Below are 22615 nucleotides of genomic sequence, written 5' to 3'. Positions count from 1 at the left end.
CGGCCGCCGAGGGCGGGCGGGGCGGGGCGGGGGAGCCTGGGAATCAAAGTCCTCGCTGACAAGAACCGAGCCCCGGCGGGGCTAGGCCGACGGGGTCGCGGGGTGGGGCGGGAGCCGTTGTACCAGTCCGGCCCGGGCCGGTCTGGGGCGTGGCGCGGCGTAGCGCAGCGCGGCGGGGCGGAGCCCGGCGGAGCCGCACTGGGTCGCAGACCGGCGCAGGCTGTTAGCTGCCAATGCATCGGCTCGGCGCCCGTAAAGGCCATCAAACATGACCGGGCTGCTCGCGCGGACCTTTCGAGAACGAAATCTCTCGTAAAGCCCTGCGGAGGTGAGGCGAAGCGGTCAACTCGTAAAAGAATGGCCCAACCACCACCAGCGGCGGCGGGGCGCTAGCGAGGCTCGTGTGGCGATGGGCGGGGCGGGGCGGGGCGGGCGCCACTTCGATGCCGCTGCTTGCTTGCGCTGCACGTTTGGCAAACAAGGCGAACTGGACTAGGAAGCCAGTGTGCAATGCAGTCGTATTGTACCCTGCCACGCCCCGGCGCGGCAGCCGCGGCAGCAGGCAAACCACTTCGTGCAGCAGCAGCCGGGCCGGCCGGCCGTGTCTGCCTCTGGGCCTTTAGGCCGTAGTCCGTTTGTGTGCTGCGTTGCGTCGGATTGCGCAAAGGGCCGGCGAACTCGCCTTGAGCCGCGCCCCGCCGCGCCGCCGCTGCCCCGAATCCCCTCCGAGTCGCGCGATTTGAATCGGTGTAAGCAGCCGCAGCATGCGTGTACTCACCGCGTTCGCTCTTTGTTGTTCCAGGTGGAGACCATCGGTGACGCGTACATGGTGGTGTCCGGGCTGCCCGAACGCAACGGCGACCAGCACGCCAAGGAGATCGCGCTCATGGCGCTCGCCATCCTGGACGCGGTGCGCACCTTCCAGATCCAGCACCGGCCCGAGCAGCAGCTTGCCGTGCGCATCGGCGTGCACTCGGGCCCCGTGTGCGCCGGCGTGGTCGGCCAGAAGATGCCGCACCTCTGCCTGTTCGGCGACACAGTCAACACCGCCTCGCGCATGGAGTCCACAGGGCAACGTAAGTATCTCGCCCGACGCCCACTCGCACGCGCAGGCCCCCGCCTATGCCTGGACTCTGCCCTGACCTCCTCGTTCTTGTCCAACAGCGCAGAGAATACACGTGTCGGACGCGGCGCGCCACCTGCTGGACAAGCTGGGCAGCTTCCGCATGGAGGAGCGCGGCTTCGTGGAGCTGAAGGGCAAGGGCCGCCTGCGCACCCACTGGCTGCTGGGCTGCACCGCCCCGGACCCCCGCGCCGAGGTGCTCGCCGAGGGGCTGGGCGAGGGCCCCTGCCAAGCCTGTCACTGCGAGGCCTCCGACCAGGGCAACCCCTACCCGCTGCTCTTCCCCGCGCTGTCCTCCTCCAAGTAGTGGGCCGAGCTGACAGACGACGCCGTGTCAAGGCGAGGGGCCGAAGCGAACCGAACCAGGAGAAACACTCCAGGAGCTGAGAGGTAGCGCAAGCAGTCGGCCCGGTCGGCGCGCCTGCGGGCTGCAGGTCCAGGAGTGGGAGCCAGCGCCAGAGGCAGAGCACTAGTTCCTAACTCACCACCACCATGCTCTGTCATCCTACACTCACCCCATCCTCGAGTCATCATCTTCTTCTTCCTTTGCCTTTTGTGCTTTCACCTGCAACGTAGATGTCTAATAGAAATATGTTTCAGCTGTGCTAAAGTCAGCTAAAGTGCTATTTATGTATCATCATTTTTCAATCGTTTTCTCTCATGCATCTATCTGAAAGTGATGGTGTCATTGCTTTTGTTTGTTCTGTGATATTGTTTCATTTGTGTTTCATCAAATTACACTCATCCCAACATTCCACTTTGTTTAGTGCAATCTAAGCTAACATACTATCACCCCATTGACTAATTTATTTTTTCTGTTTTGTTTTTAATTGTTTATATGTGATTTTCTCCAAAGATGATTTGTGGTAATCGTACTGTTTTACTATCACAAATGCCATGAATTGATCCGATGCCATTCTTGATTTAGCTTTTAAAGACCTAGATGTGTTGTCAATTAAGATTCATAGGTATAGGGGCACAAAACTTGTGTACTTCAAAGAATATTTAAAACTAAAGGCCTGTTTGTAATTACAGAGGCTTTGAGAAGTAACCCCAAATATCTAATACTAAAAGCTATAGGTCAAAAGACTAGTAATTTATTTTGTCTGAATAGAAAAGTTGATTATTAAGTAGATGTGTTTGTGCGGATAGAAGCCTGTGACTTCTTCCAAATAAATGTGGAATTTAATAGCGTTCTATTCTCTCTACCCTTCTTTCACGCCCAGCGCGACGCCCAGCACTCGGCGAGGGAGGGAATGCCCACTCTCCAAACACCAGTGGGGTGGGGCGGCGGCCCGTGAGTGGCGCCCCCGACACCGTGTGGACACTTTGGCGAGCCAACGAACTCGCGTGGCACAACACGGAACAACTTGATATGAATGGGAGCGTCGGGACAACGACCCCAGACTCCCTCCCGCGCCCTGGCCATAACCAACCTCAATAAGTCTCACACGGCTTCTGCCTTCCCTTTCCTCCTCGCAAACGCTTCTCGCTCGGGATAACGATACGTACGTACATGCCTTCTGTCCTCGCAACCACGCCCAGCCCAGGCCGCAGGCCCAGGCTAGGAAGGGGCGGCGTACATGCGTGCATACGTCTCCAGGATCGTTGGCGGATGCCCTGGTCTAGAGCAGGAATGGCGGTAACTTGGCAGCCGAAGTAGACGGGCCGGTCGGACCCTGGCCGAGCCTGGCTCTAGGGCTGGATGGGAGTTACGTAAATTCAATCACGAGGCGTTCTAGGCGTTCATGGAGAACGGTGCGTCCCGACCCGCGGGTTGAAGTCGCGAGTTCCTCGTGTACGTTGGAGGGGGAAGTTGAGATGAGGAGGTGGCGGGTAGCACGCCGGTAGGCAACCCGCTACACGCGAGACCGGTGGCGGAAGCACAGCTATCGAGGAAATTGAAATCAAGATAATCGATTCTAAATTTTAAAAAAATATTCTATTTACACCAAAAATATAGAAGTCTCTCAAATATTAGAAACACTGTCCATTAACACTTTTTAGATGGCACACATGCTAATATGATGCTCACAACTCATCAAACACCAATTCAGATAAATTGATTCATGCAAATTTAAAATTGATGATGAGACGTGCAAATTTCATTAGACTTTGATTGGCTTACCAGTAAAAACAGCTATACAAAATTAAAAGTATAATTAGTTGGTAAATTTTGAAATTTAGAAGCTGATGAAATTGGAAGATTACTCTATTGGAATATGCATATTTAAGTTTCTCCAAATTGTCCTCTAGAACAATTAATTAATTAAGTCAAAATTAGCCCAGACATTCTTGTGGCAGCAAAAATTTCAATCCAATAACCATCAGGGTCCTTGATAAAAGCAATGCCTTTCATTTTACCTGTAAAATTAAACAAAGCGGCATAAAGAAATAGAGAACAAGATAAAAAATTAATAATTGAGATGCTCTAGTAGAGATTTACAGATTTACATTACCATCATTGGGTTTCTTGATAAATTCAACACCAAGCTCCTCAAATCGTTTACAGGCTTCATCAACATTTGGAACAGTAATTCCAATATGACCTGAGACACAATGGTCATAAATTTGCAAGTAAAAACTGATAATTTTTGAAGCACAACTTAAGTTATATGTAACAAATAATTAACTCACCAAAGCCTTTTGGCTCGGAATTGCCAGTGTGATACACAGCACCAGGATCACTTTCAGTACCCCAATTGCTTAAATAAGAATTTTTTAAAGTAAGATTACACTGTAATTTAAGGGTTTTATGTGTTCTACAAAGTTTCTAAAATAATAAACCTACTGGGTCAGTTCAATAGTAGCTTTGCGTGTGAAAGTCCATTGGATGCGTTCAGCAGGGTCACTTGGTATGTCTTGAGCTGGTTCATAGCCCATAAAATACAGCGAAAACTTCATTTCTGGAAAATCCAATTTTTGAAGGAGCCGCATACCAAGGACCTTAGTGTAGAAAGGTAAAGAGCGCCTTGGGTCTTTGATTCTGTACATAGTTTGCTGCATAATAAAATCCTGAAACACAAACACAATGCCATAAGAAGTTTAGAGTGAATGAGCTAAAGTAATCTTTACAGAGGCAGAAATTCATACTTTGGTGTCTGGCTCCGGCTCATGACACAGTTCCTTGGCCTCTGCATTTGACAGGCCAGTTGTATCACCCATAATCTGCAAAACACAACGACTGGTCAATTAATGGAAATGGACACCTGTCAGTTTGAAGTCTGAACTAGAACCATGATCATAGTAATCGTCACTAGATGCAGCAAGTTATCCAGAACATATAAAATATAACATTTTTCGGTGTCATAAAGTCAGGCAAAAATCTTTTGAGCAGCAGTTTATCAGGGGTTCTGAAATTGTGACCGAATACCTAACCTAAAGCGTGGATGGCTAGTGTCAATCACAAGGGGGTTTAAGGACGGTAGAGCGACAGAAACTAATAAGAACTCATCGATAATTCTGAGTTCAGGATAGAGTGAAAATAGTTTCCTTCACTTACTGTAAACACCAAAGACTGACAGCTAAAGGGTATCAAGGTGAAAATGTGAGAATTGGAAAGAAACCGCTTCGCCTGGCTTCCCCGTCAACTTGTGGTGGGTGTGTGTCGGGGGCGAACCAGCGCGACCTGAATGACGTCATTTGTCCGAGGTTGTCCGATACCAACTATAGAAATAGTGGATTCCCGCTGCCTTGTGTTCAAAAGAACTGCCGAGTTGTCCTTGTCTTTCAAAACAACCACAATCGATGCTCACGAATTGGAAAATTATTTAGTGTCTTCTTGATCAGCTTGTTAGCTCATATTCCTGATGATTATGAAAAGCTTGGGAGCTGATCATTCGTCATCACTTATTCTTTGGTATGATTTTGGTATATTACCACGATCCTAACCTTCTAGAAGATGCCAGTTTCTGAAGTGTGCTGTTTCAGCAAGTCATAACATTGAATGAAATGAGGAATGAATAATTATGTCACTAACGTTCGTTGACATCTGTGTTTTCTTCCAGGGTGTTTGCGTCGTGCGAACACATCCTAAAGACATTTCACTGCTAAAGAAGGTGTATGTTGCATGTTGTAATTTCCTACATAACCACCTATCTTGGATCTTCTTGCATACCCATTTGGATGGCCAAGTCCCTATTTTTACCGGAAAGAACGGGCAGTTATGCACTGTAAGCATTTCTCCTTCCTGTGTTTTTTTAGTGTAGACATCCATTGGCTTCACTGAAAGATTTGTGTCCGTTACTATTTATTTAAGCCGTTAATTCTTTGGTTTTCCCTTTCAGAAAATTTTATAAGTTTTCATGAAAATCTGAACTGCATTTTGTCTAAAATCCTTTCAACATTCTAAGAAGACTTTTCCTTGTGATATATCACCATGTCTCTTGATCATGGAGAAGAAACTAAGGAAGGAGATGAGAGTATGGATACCAAACCAGTTGAATTTTCACGTGTTTACTGCTGGGGTAACACAACCAATGGTGAACTTGGTCTAGGAGGAATTGAAGAGAATCAAATATTATGTCCTCGAGAATTGTCTTTGTCTGTGCAAGAAAGTCAGTGTGTACAAGATATTGTCTGCGGAGATAGCCATACTTTGATGCTGACTGCTAAAGGTGAAGTCCTTTCTTGTGGTAACAACGATCATGGACAGCTTGGTAGAGAGCAGCATCGTACACGTCCTGAGCTAGTGACAAGCCTAAGTGATTACTCAATTCAAGCTCTAGCTTGTGGCGGGTGTCACAGTGTCGCTGTTACGAAGTGGGGCCAACTTTTTAGTTGGGGCTCCGATTCATTTGGCCAGCTTGGTCTCAACTCAGGCTCTGGTGATCAGTGGAGTGCAAAGACTGTTAAAAATTTAGCTCTGTCAACAGTAATTCAAGTAGCTTGTGGTCAGAACCATTCTTTAGCTTTAACCAATGATGGCCAACTGTACTCCTGGGGCTGCAACCGTTTTGGTCAGCTCGGTTTAGGCACAACATCAGAACAAGAAAGAAAACCGACTCTTATTACCTCACTAGCAGGCATACCAATAGCAATTATTGCCTGTGGGTCTAATCATAGCTTTGCTGTCTCCAAGTCTGGAGCAGTGTTCGGATGGGGTAAAAACACCTGTGGCCAGTTGGGTCTCTCTGACTGTAGCAACAGAAAATACCCAGCCCAACTGAAAAGTTTACGCTCTATAAGAGTGAAATTTATTGCCTGTGGGGAAGATTTCTCAGTCTTTTTGACTCGCGATGGTGGTGTTTTTACCTGTGGTGCTGGTATGCATGGGCAACTTGGGCATGGGTCCCACTCAAATGAATGTCTTCCTAGGAAGGTTACAGAACTTATGGGAAGCACTGTAACCCAGGTGGCATGTGGCAGAAGGCACACGCTTGCTCTTGTTCCATCTCGTGGGCGCGTCTATGCTTTTGGCCTTGGAGGAGCTGGTCAGCTTGGCAATAAAAGCACTGGAAACGTGTCTACACCTCAAGTTGTGATAGGCCCATGGCTTAGCCCTAGTGGGGTGTCATTGGTAGAATCAGCCCATGAATGTATCATCAAGCGCATATCATCTGGAGGAGATCACTGTTTTGCTCTGGTTTCACTTCCCCACGAACAAGTCAGACCAGATGATTTCCGGGAATATTTGCCCAACACTCAAATACTGACATTGTTGCAGAAATTCATTCAAGAATGTGAAAATTGTGCTGCAGACTCTCAAGTAGATTTGGAGCTCATCTCTTATCTTGAGACAGTGTTTGGGAGCCAAGCGTGTTTTAATGCATCATTCTTATTAAAAAATGATGAGCATTACTGCTGTACATCCAAACATCCTGGTGTCGATATTGAAGAGGCTGAATCATTCTTTTCCAATGTTGGAAGGCTTGAGCATCCTACAATTAAAGATATCATTATGACATGCATTGTCCAACGACTTATACCAAGCCTGGTTAGTTCTCCTCCTGATGTTGAAACACTGAGAATATATCTCACCCTACCAATGTATCATGAATGTGAAAATCCCAAAAATTATGAGAAGATCCATGTTCCTTTTGCTCAAGCTGTATCTGAATTGAAGAATGAAGCTCGTAAAATTGTATTAATGTGGTGGGGAGCACAATCACCAGATTACTTTGAACGCCTCATTCGGATCTATAAAAATGTTGTCATGTATGTGATTCGGCTTCCAGTTGTGAGAGAGAGCACTGTAAGCCAAGTAATCATGCGTGCCCTTGAAATGTTAGCATTATTGAACCGCCTTAACAAAGATATTGGCCAAAAAGTCCCATACAACTCGTTTTACTTACATGATTTGCAAGAAGTTGTTGATATCCAAGTGGACTATGTGCGGTGGGTGGCACAAATTGATCCCAGTATTTTATTGAGATTTGCACCTTCCCTCCCACCTTCCAGTGCAGTCCATTTCTGCAACTATCCTTTTGTATTTAATGCTGAAGCTAAAACTTTATTGCTTGAGACTGATCAGTCGATTCAAATGCATTCAGCAATGCAAGAGGCCACAACAGATTTTCTTATGAACATGCTTGGTGGTATAAATCAGTATCTTGTGCTTAATGTCAGCAGAGAAAATATAGTTGATGATACTATTAGGGAACTGTACCAATGTGATAGCAAAGATTTGAAGAAACCCTTGAAAATAAAGTTTTGTGGAGAAGAAGCTGAAGATGCTGGTGGAGTTCGAAAAGAATTCTTCATGTTGCTTTTGAAGGAAATCCTTGACCCAGCATATGGAATGTTCAAATCATATGAAGAAACAAATGCCATTTGGTTCAGTGAAGTTACATTTGAACATGAAATGATGTATTATCTCATTGGACTTCTGTGTGGTCTTGCCATATACAACTTCACCATCATCAATTTGCCTTTTCCCTTAGCCCTCTATAAGAAATTGTTAAATGAACCTGTTACCTTACAGGATATAAATGACTTATCACCCACTATGGCAAAGAGTCTTCAAGACATTTTGGACTACAAAGATGATGACTTTGAGGAAGTATTTGGATTGTCTTTTCAGATGTCCACAGAAGTATTTGGCGAAGTGAAATTATTTCCATTAAAACCTGGTGGTGCTGACATACCTGTCAACCTTCATAACAAGACTGAGTATGTGGACCTCTATGTAGACATGCTTCTAAATAAAATGGTCGAAAAGCATTTTAAGGTACTTGTTATTTTTTATCTTGTCTCTTTGAAATTAAGTTGAACTGTTCAACCGGTATATTATGTTTGAAATTTAATATCTGCTCTCTTTTTCACAGGCTTTCTCCCAAGGATTTTTGAAAGTATGCGGTGGACGTGTCTTGGAACTTTTCCATGCTGCAGAATTGATGGCAGTTGTTATAGGCAATGAAAATTACGATTGGGAAGAGCTACAGCGTCATGCTCAGTACAAAAATGGCTACAAAGAAGATGACCCCACTATTCGCCTCTTTTGGGAGGTTTTCATGGAACTGCCATTAGCTGAAAAGAAAAAGTTCCTCATGTTCTTAACGGGAACTGATCGCATTCCTCTCCAGGGTATGAAAGCAATCAAAATAATTTTTCAGCCAACCTCTGACGACAAATACCTACCAGTAGCACACACTTGTTTCAACCTTCTAGATTTGCCAAGATATGGGACAAAAGAAAAACTACGCTATAAATTGCTTCAGGCTATTCAACAAAATCTTGGGTTTTCACTTGTCTAAGTCTTTAATTCATGTGTTATAATTGAATGCCACTTGAGTTTGTTTTCATGTGATGCAGCTCCCCCAGCAAACTGCTCTAACATTTTAGTTTGTGCTGCTTTTAGTGTTGCTTTGCATTTATTTATACAATAAGTAATTTTGTGATATTAATCACATGTCACAATAAATCTTTATTTTCTTGCATACAGCACCTACTTTATTGATCTCGTTTGTTCAAAAAAAATTAATGTTGGGCTATTAGTTGAATATATATGCATTTATACATTTGCCTGATTCAAATTACCGGGGTAAATTTATTTTCTGTAGTCTATAGCCACTTTTTACACTTGGTATAAAACACACCATCACAGCACCTGCTCTTGTGTTGTTCAATGTTCCTGGGTATTTTTGTGTGAGACAGTTGTGATCAAATGTGTATGTGATATTAAGCCAGAAAATGTAGTTTTGGAAAATTATATCTATTTTTGGATAATCAGAAATTGTATTTTGAACTTTTGTCATTTCTCACCTGTATTTCAATTTTCAGTATTGAATCCAATGTAGCCAATGCTTGTGTAACAGGAATTTTCCAGGATCTTCATGTCAGTTGTTAATACCTAAAATGCTCAATTCAAACCGGTTCATGGTGGATTCAAATTTCCCTCATTCCAAAGACGATCTCAGCAGACCTATCGAGGCTAGTAGAGTTCATTACATTCATATTTATAACACAACCCTTGATCCTCGTTAATTAATCTTTAACATTAACTTTTGCATGATGTCGTCTTTTTCACGCCAGTAAAACTTTCTCCCAAAAGATTAACAATATGTAATTTAACATAAAACTGACGTTTAGACCTTGACGTCACAGATAAAAGTTTTGTGGCTTGTTGAATCTGTGTCGGATTTCTTTTCCCATAATAATTTTAAATTATTTGTATACTAGGTGACACATAAAATCTCTTTTGTTAGGTTGGCCAGTACTACTCCTTCCTCATTCATCTTGTACAGTTCACTCGGACTAGAATGGGTTGTCTACCCAAGAAAACCAGAGCACCTTATGTATGTCACTTGGTGAATTTTGCGTAATCTTTCTCAATTTGAAATTTAGTTAGGCATATGCAATTTATGATTCATTTATAGCCACTATGTCTAACTTTATTTCACATTCCATGTTGGAATCTGGAAGTACAAGCATCTACAGTTATTGTTCAAGCATAATATACACTCTTCTTTATATTTTTTGAAAGGTTTTAAATGTGTACTGATTGTATATTTTTCAAAAGGTTGTAATTTTACTGTAGTATTTTGTTTAATCCTTGTTAAATTGGTTAAATATTAGTAGTGTAAGTGGAATTACTGTCTGGAACTAGATAAATTTTTATATCCTCTTACATTCAAAGTATGCAATAATTTTGGTCTACTTTTATAAAAAACGTCAAATCTGTATGCTGAGCAGTTATTTGGGAGAAGCTTTTAAACTAATTCTGAATTTCTGAGTAAAGAACTTTAATTCTGAGCTGTGTTGTTTGTTTGTAATATAACTGAAATCATTACCCAGGTGTTCGATGTGTTTCCTGAAAAGAATCACGGGGATTGATGTATACGTTTAACTATTTTCAAGTTTGTATGTAGTTGTAATGTTTGACTGATCTGTTAAACTTAACTTTGTTGCTGTTATTAAATTAATGTTAGATAATTCCCAAATTGTACTGCCTAAAACGTACATATGACGGATATGTGCAATATTTTAGCAAATAAATGTATGTTTTTTTTGTTGCTATACAATTCTTGAAGTTATTTATTCCTGAACACACATCATGGTATAAAATCTAAACCAAGGCACAATGGCATGGCATTCCCCAACTGTAACAACGTCCATTACAAGATGAGACAAGACAATGTGAATATTTCAAACGGCTAGTGTCAATCATTGGCCGTTGAATCAACCCATTCATTACCCCCACCACCAACCGTATGTAACCACGACACGCTCCGACTCCGAGCTAACCTCTCTTCAGCGTGGGCAAACAAGAAGGACGCGAAACTCAGAATTTATTGAGAGCACACGGAGCCGAAGTAGAAGCACTCTATCCAGTTATTCTTGAAAGTCGTACATTTGTCGCACGTCAGTGTAATAAGTACAATGTGCAGTCGCAATGATGAGGAGGATGGCTCTCAGAGTCTTATGGAAGGGAAAACAAAGCTAACGTGAGTCATGTTTAATATTTTATCATTTTGCCTCTATCTGTCTTTTTTATCATCACTGGTTTTTAATTAGTTGGTTTTGGCTTCCTCAGGTGGACAGAAGTGTGTCAGAAATGTTCGACAGAGAAGCCAGTGATCCAAATTCTCCAGATCAAACATGCATATTGCAGGTAGTTTTCTGTTACTCTACTACATTTTCTTTTACAATTATAATATAGCAAGTGAATTGAAATTAATCTGTGTAAATACATCTTTGACAGGAATTGCTTCCTAGCACATGTCAATCACAAGTTTCGTTCCACACTCGGAAAGTCCAAGATGATGAAACCATCTGATGTCGTACTTGCTGCATTTTCTGGGAGTGGTAAATCTAATGCAATGCTTCACTTGCTACATGCTGGTCTTTCAGAACAAAGTCACAAACGGTTCCTCTTCAAAGTGCAAGTTTTGTATATTGATGGTATTATCACATCTTCTTAAAAAGTCGTTCTGTATTGTTCAGTAGGGTCGCAAACATGCAGCTTAATTCTTTTTGTGCTTACAGAAGGGGCAATCTTAGGAACTTCCCTCGAAGATAGGACAGCTAACTTACAAGCAATTTCAGGCATTATTGAGCAGTATGGGTTTAAGTCTTATTATACAACTCTTGCTAGCATTTTTGAAGAAACTGGTTCAAAGTGTTTTCCATTGGTGAAGGACAGTACATTAAAAATTAAGGAAAATTCTGAAGAAGAGCTTAAAAATCTTTTTCTCAATGTGAAAAGCCTCACAGCCAGGGAAGACTTGTTAAGACAACTACGGTAAGACAATTTATTTCAAGACGGAAATTTGCCTATTGGAATAATTTTATTTATATTATTATCTAATGTCCCTAATCCCAATTTTAGAAGAAAGATATTCTTGCAATCAGCAAAAGAATTAGACTGTTGTAAAGTTTTTACTGCAAACACATCTACTGACTTGGCAATTCACATATTGACTGACGTTTCTCTAGGAAGAGGATCTCAAATGCACCATGATGTGGTAAAAGTCACTAATTTACTGTTTTTTGTTGTTTTTTTGCAGTTATATTATGGTTCAAATTTTCTCTAAACCTGCCCTTTTTTCCAGTCATTTTGTGATCCGAGGGATGCAAGTGTTAAGATAATTCGACCTCTGCTTGAGCTTTCTAGCAAGGAAGTCACTTATTATTCAGTGTTTCACGAACTAGAAAGCATTTATATTCCTTCTCTTTGCACAAAGGTCAGTTCAATGTTCTCAGTAATCGTAAATAAATGTCTCTCGGCATTGAGTTACGTAATTGTGCACCATTTCTTCTCTCATAGGCATCTTCAGACAGCAGCATTCACAATATGTCTAAACAATTTGTGATGGAATTGATGGAAAATTTTCCATCTACTGTATCTACTGTGTTCCGTACAGGAGAAAAGTTGGGATCTACAAACACTACTAATACCTGTGAGACAGAGGATAATCTTTGTATAATTTGTCAGGTAAATTCTATTCTGCTCATTGAGTTGAAATAACTAGGACCTAGAAATCCTATAAATTTGTTGCCTCCAATTTTAGATGAAGCTGGATGTTAGTGTTGCTGCATGTTCTTCAGTACAAGCCACAGACTTTTCACGGCTAATTTCATCTCTTGGTCCTGCTGGTTTTGATAACAAGACACTGTCACAGCTGCCAGATACCTCAAAAGGTAAGATATAATTTTGAAGTCTTCCCATTAACTCTTTTTGCACTAAGGATGTTTCTCTCTTGATTATTTCTAAATTAGGTATTCTTTCTAATCAAGCAGATTCACTGCTTTGTAGTTCATCTACATCTTGCTGTTCAGATTCAGATGTACAATGTGGTTGTCACAAAGATGTGCAACGTTTATCTTTCCCTGACGTGGAGAAATTGTGCTGTTATGGTTGTCGGCTCATTATACATGATATGGTAAGGAAATGAACTTGATATTGTTAATGATATTGTAGTTCACGATTAGTTTGATTTGGTTTGAAAATAGCAATTATGATTTTTAGGAAAATACTTCAAGCCTTCCTGAAAGTATATTGCACAAGGTTCGAACAAGAAGAAGCCTTGAGAATATGAGGGAAAGTATTCAAGACTTCCTCCTTTAGCTTAAATAGGAAGAAAAATGAGACTTTTGCCATACTTAGCTGGTATACTGTATAATTTCCCATCAGCATAAAGGTAAAGCATATTTTTAAATAAAATATTGAACAGAGAAATACATTTTCATATTTTTGAGTATTTGGATGATCACATATGACTAACTCATTGACTTGAGAAACTATCACAATGTCATGGAAGGGGAGATATGGCTAACGACTGTTGTACAATACGTATTTACAAAAAGAAATATACCTAAGGTTTATTTTGCCACATCCCTTACTCCTCTTCATTTGGTGTGCTTACTGGCTAAGGAATAGACCTGCATGGGTCGGGTTGTCGGGTCCGAGAGGTGACCGGAGGGGAAGAAAGCGCACAAAGACAGTCCGCTGCCGGCCAGGTAACGCGCCTTGCACCTATCCCCATCTCACCCTTTTCAAATGAGAGGGATGCAGGCCTCTGCTTAAATTCATTTATAACTTTTTACCTTCTTTAAGTTTGAAAATTATTTATCTTAGTCTTAGAAGTTAAAACTGTCAATTAGGTACATTAGACATCAGAATGAGAAATACAAATTTTAAATGATTCCTTATATCTAAAAATGGAATTACATGCATAAGACTTTCCTTAACAAAACTCATTGATGAGATCACACAAACTAGTAAAGACTAGAATATACCCCAAACTGATCGTGGGAGTTAGTGTACAAAATACACTTGTCTAAAACAAAGACAACCAAATGACAAAAAAACAAAACAAAAAAAACAACCAGCAGCAGTCCTTGTACATAATAGAACACAAAAGTATGGTTACTTAAGAAAATTATATCATGGTATTACATCATGGCTTCCACAGATTGAGCAAGGCATAAATCATCAATATTATGGATACCGAATCGAAGGAGCTTCAAGGTCAAAACTTTGGATAACTTAAAAAGCTTTGATATCATGGTCAACAACATCTAATGTGAGCATGAATCACAACATAGACAAGTAAAAGAACAACATGTCTGCTACAATTCAATCAAAAATAAATAATGAAATTCACATTATGTTCGGCATGCACTACTTTCAATCCATCCGAGACTTAAAGTATAAGAATTAATTGCTTTCTTCTCCTTTAAAAATAAATTTTGATTTCTTTAAATGCAAAACTTTGAGAAATACTTTAAAGGCTTCAATACACTGTACGAAATAACAGCAAATAACTTTACCAAAATATATTAGATTGGCTGAAGAGGAAAGTCACAAAGTACACAGAAGCACTGTCAATTCTTAAATAAACTGTCTGAAATATCAGCAAATCACGTTACCAAAATATATAAGATTGGCTAAAGAAGAAAGTCACAAATTCCACAGATGCAAAATTCTAATACTGTGAATGTCAAGAAAATGTCTTAGAATACAAATTTTTAATGTTTTTTTTCCAAAACTCCAAAGTTATGTCCTAATTGGATGCCAAATTTTGGCACTGTTTCAGGGGAGGCCACAGGTTTCACAGTTAGTGTTACAGTGTCACTTACCACGCATTATCATTCACCATTATTGCTCTCTAGTTGATATAATATACCATAACAATAAAAGGTCACTTAAATAAAATTGAGGCGTACAATAGCATCACTTTTTATCAAGCAAACACATTTCATGCAGAAAAATATCATTGAGCAATGCTATAGAAACTCTAAAGGTAAACAATCTCTTCTCAAAAATAATATGTTAATAATCAAAACTTTTTCAAAACCACAAACACACATACTTCTATGTATGTATAGAATATGAGTAGATTGACCAGTAGCACTTGTGGTGAATCTAGTCTCGTGAAGCGAGTCGCCCGCCTCACGATGAGGCAACTCGCCTCAGAGGCTTTTGAGGACTTTGATTGGCTGAAAACATCTGAAGCAAGCTGCCTCAGCTGAAGCCCCTCACCGTGAGGTGACTTGTCTCACAAGACTTCATCGACCATTAACAACAGGGTAAATCACAGGCTTATTGTTTTTGAAAATGTGTATAATATCATCCCACAATAATGTGTATCATAAAATATTTTTTTAAACCCTAATAAAAGTTCAGTTTTGATATCTTTCTAAAAATTCACTTTTTCTCTGCTCTATTAAATAGTGAGAGAAAAATAATTTAATCAATCTTAATTGGTGTACAAAGAGATCTTTTAAAAAAAGATAAGAAAAAAAATAATTGAAGGACATTTCTTTTGAAGAATCGTTTGGAACCCTAAATTGCGGGGTTCATATGATGACATTTCATCACAATCATAGTTATAGAGTAGAGATAAAAGTCTAGAGAGGGTCCAAACTGTGCAGAGCAATCTTAACTGTCACAGCAGAATGTTCATATTGGACCCAATCGTACATGAAATTTAATTTTCTAGACCACAATATATGTAGCTTTAGACATTCTAGTACTGTATCAATACAATAAAGGGATCGATTTCGAGTTGGTTTCAGCTACTCAAACTTATTTTTTCCTGGAGTATTTGATAGTAACATGCCTGTAAAAATATCATGTTTTTAGTATTATAGTACAGTATTCATCAAAAAATTCAGTAGGGTCTAAATGAGTAGAAAGTTGCTATTATCTCTTACTTTCAGTGTTGTGAACATTATTCCCAACTCTCCATTTTGAAGATGGCGTTCCATAAAATCCTCAATAAAGTGAATTTCTGAACCCAGTTGAAGAATACGGGAACGTACCACTACAAAATGAAATACTGGGAACAGTTCATCCATAGTCCACAGATATTCTGTTCCAACTTCCCGTTTCACAGCCTGTTCATTTAATCAAAAATTGAGATATTTATAAAATTAATCATAATTCATAGCCCTATGAGTCAAAGGCAATGAAAATAAAGGTAAAGTGATTTATATACCTGCGTAAGTTGTTCAAAAGTGCTTCGGATAACAAGTAACTTTTCCAATGGAGAAAATGTTGTTTTAAGCTGTTGCAATGTTTCAACAGCTTCTGTGAATAATTGTTCTCTTGATGGCGAAAATGGAGGCTTTGGTCCTTTACTAGTGCTGAGGGTGCTTGGTTCACTTGAGTAATGTATCCAAAACTTCCTGTAATGGGGACATAGAGGTACTCCAAGTCAATTACATCCTTAACAAGTATGCACATTTTAAAAAGGTTTAAAAAAAGCAACAAATACTGACTGATCAATTCCAAGAAATGCAAGTAGAGTCATGTCAGGTTGTTTGTTCCACTTCAGAAGACGTTTCCAATAAGCATCATCCTCTGCTTTATTATGCAATGCATAAAGTACAAATAAGGCAGCATGAACTCTTGGAAGGACAAAAGGATGCAGTAAAGCTGAAGCACTAACTACCTCGCTAAAAATTTGAACAATAACAATAAAATACAATTAAGTTTTGCATTCGAAAAAAATTATGTATACATAGATTCATAAATCTACTACAACACTAACCCCTCCTCAGGCTGCCTGTCCACATCAGATTCTGTATCATTTTTTTCAGGTGATGAACTAAGAAGGAATTCTTGGCCATATTGGGGCAGTGCTGGAAATAGTAATCTCACAACTTCATAAACTCGTGCCACTATTGAATGGAGTTCAGCAACAGCGTGACTCAATAGTAGAGGGTGAACTCGCACTCCACCATAGGTGGCAGTGTATGCTGTGGTAAGCTCAGCAAGAAGCATACCCAAGGGATGATGAGAACTTTCAAATGCCTAGAAAAAAGATAAACTTTCAAGCTTGACACAACTTTCAGTAAAAGTATCAAGACAGTTACACAGACACAAAACCATGTAAGACTTGGCATGTGTGTGATTTGTGATGTTACCTTTACAAGATAATGATGCATTTTCGTATAAGAATTTTTATCAAGCTGGTCTCTTCCCCACTGTGGAATAGTGTCTAAATCTTTTAGAGAATCTTGACTTCTCACTTTATTTTGTGATCGGGCGGCTGCTGCTGATTCTTGAAGAGATGTGTTGATTGCAACTGCTACACTAGCCCAAAGTCTCTGAAGATCTAATGGAGGAATGGAAATACCATTGCTTTCCACATCAGATTTGATCACAGATTTGGAACCGCATGAAATTGCTTCTATGATAGATGATGGCACAGCCAGAGGAGTTAAGCATTGACGAAATATAGACTTCCATTTCTGATTTGGTGACACACACAACTTTCCAAACGAACTGGAAAAATAGAGAGCAGAGACAAAAGAAGAGTGTTGTAGACACTTCATATGTACTGTAATTAAGAAAAGATCTGTAGGTTTTTCAAATTTTACTTTGGTTTAGACTCAGCCCTATCAGGTGCTAGAGGAGAAGAACTTGATATGCAAGAATTCTTAAATAATGTCCCGGAAAACTTGATTCCTTCATTCCACATCCCTTGATGAGACCCCTCCAGGCGATCTCCTGTGTTCAAAGTTAGAGTTCCCTTGCCATTGAAACATCCTGCAGACTTGAACTCTCCCTCATAATGTGTACCGTCTTCAAATACCATGACACCATGACCCTAAAAATTATAGAAATTCACATTTAGCATGCAGATGTACATAATATGAACTCAAATACCATCTGGTTTGACTTACAGTTAAAGTGTCTTGCATGAATACGCCTTCATAATAAATGCCATCAAGAGTAACAATAAGACCACAGCCATGCTTCAAATTGTTACTCCAACAACCAAGATATTTCTCTCCTTTATAAAATTGAAGAAATTAAACATGGATACTTCTTTGGTAATTGTTGTACAGAAATAGGCTACTTACCTGTATTAATGTTGTCCATTACACCATACCCTTGCTTTACTCCATTTGCCCACTCTCCAATATATAATGAGGCAACATTGGCTGTGAAATGACCTTCTCTACGTGTTCCATGACCATGAGGTAATCCATCTTTGAAAAACCCATCATAAACATCTCCACCTTCACACCTAGAGGCAAGGGTCATGAAATAATTATTCATGAACATCAACGAAATTCAATTTTGTGCTGTACACAAAAGCTCACTTTAAAATACCGCGTCCATTTTGGTATCCATCTCGCCATTGTCCTTCAAATTGATCTCCATTTGGAGCATCAAGTCTGCCATAACCATGCTGCTGATTATTGAGGAACTGGCCAACATAAGTTTTCCCATCAGGCCATTCTAGGTGACCCCAACCCTGCATCTTCCCATTCAGCCACCGTCCTATAAAAAACTAGAAATACTAAACAAATTCATACATACAACACTGATAAAATGAAGAAATACATTCATATATACCTATGTACTTAGCATCTTTTAGGTGTCCTTTAGTAAAGATGTAAGTTGCATGGCGGGCTGCAAGAGAACCCATCTGAGAATGAGGCTTGCTCACACAAAACCGAATAGTGGCCTGCAGTGCCTGGAGCCATTCAACTTTCTCCTGAGACGTTGTTGTCTGAAGATGGAGAGTCTCCTCAGGCATTGTTATTATGAGACCGTGCTGAACAAAGGGGGGGAAATATGGATAATCAAAAATTGATGCATAGCTAATCAGAGAATTAAAATGTACTTTAGTTAATTGTCTCACCTGATCATTTTCTTCATCAGGTATAGATTCTACCCAAATTGTACACAACGGGTGAACAGTATGAACCGACCCAGCTACATGGACCAATATGTCACTAAACAAGACAATCCAGTGAGATGAAAACCGTCCTGAGTTAGCAACTTGAATTGGATGAGCTCGTGACTCTCGCACTAGCCTTCTTACAGGAATGCGGATACTGTCTACTAGTCTTCCTGCATTTTCCCAAAATCGTCGGGTAAAATCTGCCTCACGGCGTCTTTTTTCTGATTCTTCACACAATGCCTCCCACTTACTGAAAGCCCACTGCCAATAGCATTCACATGATTGAAAAATTTGAGTTCAGAGAAATACACATACTTGCATTGTAGAGAATTTCATTAGAAAAGAAAGAAGGGAGATAAGAGCGGGAGTGGTCTTACCTGCATTTTTTTCAGTTCCTCAGATCCACTGCTCAGTGAACTATTGTTACAGCGCATCAAGCTTTGAAGAATGCATTTGTAAACATTTAATCGAGTTAAGGGGTGAAGAAGTGCACATGAGAAGGTAGCTTCATGCACATTTCTTTTCATGCCCTTCTTTAGCGGACCTATAGGAGGAAGGCGGTCAGCAAACAACTCAATGATCCTTGGAGGTGTTTCAACTACATTTGACATGAACAAAAATCCTCCAACGGACAGCACATTACAGGCAGCTTCCAAATATTTTCTGGGTTGGAGAAAAACAGAAAACGCAAATTAGTTTAACGAAAAGCAGAAATAATCGAAAGAATAATGATGAAACGTACTTAAATACATGAATATGCTCATCTGCATTTCGAACCATTGCAACATTACATGCATCTGCACCATTCCTTGCAAAGTCCCATAAAGAATGGGTATTTAATGCGGTGAAACTTACAACATCAGAATATCGTTGACATAAGATCCCATACATATACTGCTCATCTGCAGAGCCACCTAAGGAAAAAGAGCATGCAGACATAAAAAGGCATAATTTATTGGAAACCTAATGCACATAAAGGATGCAGAACAAATCTACTGACCAGCACCCACTCTCTTGAGAAATGGCCGCACAAGGTTTGTGTGCACAAGAAGGCATTCTTCCAAAAAAGCCTGTTCCAAGGCAAGATCTTGGACAGCAGGTGAAGCAGGTTCGGAAAAAACTGAGCACCAAGAAAATGGACCATTTGCATACAAATTTTTCTGAGCAACAACACCTTCCTCTAGTGAAAGAGGTTGAGGTATGGACAGGTTCACTGGTCCAACTCCTGATTGTCCTTTCCTAGAATTTATAGAAAACACAAAAATTGCCATTGCTTAAACATGATAAAGAACCTATTGCTGTGTTGGCAAAATTATCCTTAGGTCGTGAGTAAAAAATTTGTCAGTGCTTACCTGTGTTTGCCAAAGAAAATTACATCACCTCCATGTGTGAGCATAAGAGTATGTTTATCCCCACAAGCAATATCCCATGTGCGGTCATTAATTGTGCCAACAGATCCGCAAAGAACTTGGCAGGGAGAACTTAAACTCGTATTATTCTGCCAATCTACTTGACTGCAGTTGTTAGCACCCCAGGCAAACATGCGACCATCAAGAGTCAAAGCTATTGCATGGCTAGATCCACATTTTACTTTCCGAACCTGTGGTGAATTGAGACATGAATTTAAATTAATCTTACATCAAAATAAAGATAAATATCAGTGCAAGCCTGCAAAATTTTTGTCTACCCCAGTGCCGGACAGACGTGTGATGAGAGTTGGTCTTTCCCTTTTAATACAATCGCCTATGCCCAATTGACCATGACATACAGAACCCCAACTGTACAATTCAGCACCAAGCAGGTTTGCTCCCATCTCACACCATATTGATGGGTCAAACTTATCAGCACCACCATCACCTTCATGATCACTAGTCCCAGCACTTGAGGATGCTAGAAAGTCTTCAAATCTGAATAAGAAAGGCAAAAATTATTGGACTCTGACAACAATATGTTAAACATCTTCAAAAAGGGTTTTCTCTTTTCTACTACACAATACCTGTGAAAAGACGCAGCTGGTAATGCTTCTAAGCTTAGCTCTTCAAAAGAATCTTCATTACCTGTGCAACTGTCAGAGCCACCACTAACATGCCTGGACAGTGTAGCAACCTTACCACCAACAGTACGCACTCCTTCATAAACTAGGTTTGCTACATTAGAAACGTTTTGCCTGCACAATTTGTAAGAAAAATTCCTATAAGAGCAATTTAACACACAAATATCTAAGATAGCAGATAGGGATTTACCTCACTATTCGAGTTGTTCCTTCTGTGTATTCTGCAAGGAACTCCTCCCCTGCATTTCCATAGCTAGAAACCCAGGACAACTGTCTGGTCAAAAATTGCCTAGCCACGTCTGTATTCAGAAAGATGCCATTCTTCTTTTCACCATCTGGCTCACTTTCACTATCCTTGTCCCTTGATCCAACATCTTTTTCAGACATGAAAGATTTGTCTGCTTCTAGTGTTGTCTTAGGAGAAGAAACATCACTTTTATCACTGTTAGTGGTACATGTATGACACTGATGGAGCACTTCATCCTCCGTAGATGGAGATGTAGTGCCATCAATACTCTTCCTATCACAATTTCCTTTGCTAGTAGTAGAAGATGTACTATGATCAAGACTTGTTTTGCGAAGAGGGAGGCCCAGAGGGCATATATCAGACATGGAATGATGTGATAAAAGTGAAGTGCTACTTTCACTGATGCACCGGGAACAGTCATAGACAAACACATCCTCACTGTCTTCGTTGAGACTACTAGTTGTATTACTGATGGCAACATTTTTCACAATCTTGCGTTGAACAAGAGCCACAGAAAAATTTGATCCACAGGAAACAGCAGCAACAAATCGTCCTTGAAAATAGTTGACACGTTTCAAACCATCATTTGCCTGTACATCCAAGTGAGGATGACTTCCCAGTGCCCAGAGATGTCCATTTTGAGTAACAAAGAGGATTCCTTCCTTCGATGTGCTGATAGACTTTACTCTTACTCTTTTTCTTGGAGTGCTGTGTCCGTGTATACAACATGACGCGTCCTCTTCTAAGATAATCTCTTCCCTGACATCCAAACTTGTTGGATTAGTAGAATACACGCGACCATCAGGAGACACATATAAAAGTTTCTTGTCAGCAGTACACGCTATGTCAATAGCATGAATATTGCTAGGAATTAAAGTAACAGAATTCTTCTCTTGAAGCGCCTCAACTCGACCAATGTGTAGAGTATTATCTTCCTTAGATGTAACACACACAAAAGACTCTACCACACAAAAATTGCTGATCCCACTTGTGACTAATGTTTCTTCACATTTCAGGTCCACAAGGTGGTCATCTTGCCACAACAAAGCTTGACTCATGCTTGGCTCTGAAAATAAAAAATGAAACATCGGGTAGAAACAGAAACAAAGCAATATTCTATTTTGAATTAAATTAGTCTAAGCAGACTAATTTAGTGCAGGTTATATAAAGTTTGAGCTGTCGTTTCTCAGCTACCAATAAGATTCATCGTAATTAAAAAGATAAAAAGATGGATTTCGAAGATCTAAGGATGCTAAGGTTGTCAAATAAAATACTCACTGAAGATTTTAAAATTATAGTCAGTAAATGACGTTCAATATAAACACCAACAGGTTGTCATGTTAGTCCATCGCACAGATTTGACAAGATGAACGAAGTCATTCTACGACAATCACTATTTCAACAAAAACATTCTTTTTACAAATCAGCATGATGATAAGGCAATAAAACAGAAGGAAGCGAGAAAAGCTAACATAAAATACGATTCTTTACGCCCACATCGGGCATAGGGAGTCCTTGGTGGTTTCTGCTATGAACGTCTTTGTGACAGTTGTGTTCCGTCGCATCCTGTTGCCCGAGTCCGCCCGAGCCGAAGCACGAAGCCTGTG

General features: G+C 40.3%; 5 protein-coding genes across 9 annotated transcripts; 3 read left to right on the top strand and 2 right to left on the bottom strand.

The window, feature by feature from the left end:
- Window positions 1-802: 802 nt before the first annotated feature.
- LOC127749863 (atrial natriuretic peptide receptor 2-like) lies at window positions 803-2312 on the top strand (the record flags this gene model as incomplete). Its single annotated transcript, XM_052269766.1, is given in 2 exon segments — window positions 803-1076; window positions 1165-2312. Coding segments are annotated over 2 exon segments (540 nt in total), but the record flags the coding sequence as incomplete, so codon positions are not given.
- A 731-nt stretch (window positions 2313-3043) lies between these two features.
- Window positions 3044-4779, bottom strand: LOC113209754 (lactoylglutathione lyase). Of its 2 annotated transcripts, none has more exons than XM_026427430.2 (6): window positions 4626-4779; window positions 4217-4291; window positions 3915-4138; window positions 3761-3828; window positions 3583-3672; window positions 3044-3487 (listed from the first exon to the last, which is right to left on the bottom strand). In XM_026427430.2, the coding sequence occupies exons 2-6, from the start codon at window positions 4286-4288 to the stop codon at window positions 3393-3395; spliced, it is 549 nt and encodes a 182-aa protein (XP_026283215.1). In that variant the 5' UTR covers window positions 4289-4291; window positions 4626-4779; the 3' UTR covers window positions 3044-3392. The 2 variants fall into 2 exon arrangements, with proteins under 2 accessions (XP_026283215.1, XP_026283216.1); XM_026427431.2 differs by having other exon boundaries at window positions 4502-4712.
- Window positions 4780-4802: 23 nt separating this feature from the next.
- LOC113209753 (probable E3 ubiquitin-protein ligase HERC4) lies at window positions 4803-10584 on the top strand. The gene is made up of 4 exons (XM_026427429.2): window positions 4803-4982; window positions 5131-5295; window positions 5410-8291; window positions 8389-10584. Exons 3-4 carry the CDS (start codon window positions 5502-5504, stop codon window positions 8815-8817), a joined length of 3219 nt encoding a protein of 1072 aa, XP_026283214.1. The 5' UTR covers window positions 4803-4982; window positions 5131-5295; window positions 5410-5501; the 3' UTR covers window positions 8818-10584.
- A 173-nt stretch (window positions 10585-10757) lies between these two features.
- LOC113209763 (cytoplasmic tRNA 2-thiolation protein 2) lies at window positions 10758-13241 on the top strand. Of its 4 annotated transcripts, none has more exons than XM_026427442.2 (10): window positions 10758-11007; window positions 11097-11174; window positions 11265-11464; window positions 11549-11804; window positions 11892-12027; window positions 12115-12246; window positions 12330-12497; window positions 12574-12691; window positions 12782-12945; window positions 13032-13241. In XM_026427442.2, exons 1-10 carry the CDS (start codon window positions 10943-10945, stop codon window positions 13128-13130), a joined length of 1416 nt encoding a protein of 471 aa, XP_026283227.1. In that variant the 5' UTR covers window positions 10758-10942; the 3' UTR covers window positions 13131-13241. The 4 variants fall into 4 exon arrangements, with proteins under 4 accessions (XP_026283227.1, XP_026283229.1, XP_026283226.1 ...); XM_026427444.2 differs by having other exon boundaries at window positions 12574-12703; window positions 12842-12945; XM_026427441.2 differs by having other exon boundaries at window positions 12574-12703.
- On the bottom strand, window positions 13166-22613 carry LOC113209762 (alsin). The gene is made up of 21 exons (XM_026427440.2): window positions 22481-22613; window positions 22287-22401; window positions 20952-22074; window positions 20705-20875; window positions 20396-20615; window positions 20061-20308; window positions 19709-19947; window positions 19451-19622; window positions 19086-19371; window positions 18667-18969; window positions 18378-18579; window positions 18122-18302; window positions 17879-18045; window positions 17699-17808; window positions 17393-17622; window positions 16937-17297; window positions 16561-16823; window positions 16289-16465; window positions 16006-16195; window positions 15722-15904; window positions 13166-15627 (listed from the first exon to the last, which is right to left on the bottom strand). The coding sequence occupies exons 3-21, from the start codon at window positions 22064-22066 to the stop codon at window positions 15580-15582; spliced, it is 4866 nt and encodes a 1621-aa protein (XP_026283225.1). The 5' UTR covers window positions 22067-22074; window positions 22287-22401; window positions 22481-22613; the 3' UTR covers window positions 13166-15579.
- Window positions 22614-22615: the final 2 nt, after the last annotated feature.

The sequence above is a fragment of the Frankliniella occidentalis genome, unplaced genomic scaffold (assembly GCF_000697945.3).
Source record: "Frankliniella occidentalis isolate FOCC.00 unplaced genomic scaffold, Focc_3.1 Scaffold101, whole genome shotgun sequence".
Lineage (NCBI taxonomy): Eukaryota > Metazoa > Arthropoda > Insecta > Thysanoptera > Thripidae > Frankliniella > Frankliniella occidentalis.
Note: the sequence above shows the minus strand (reverse complement) of the source record. Positions and strands in the feature narration are given on the sequence as shown.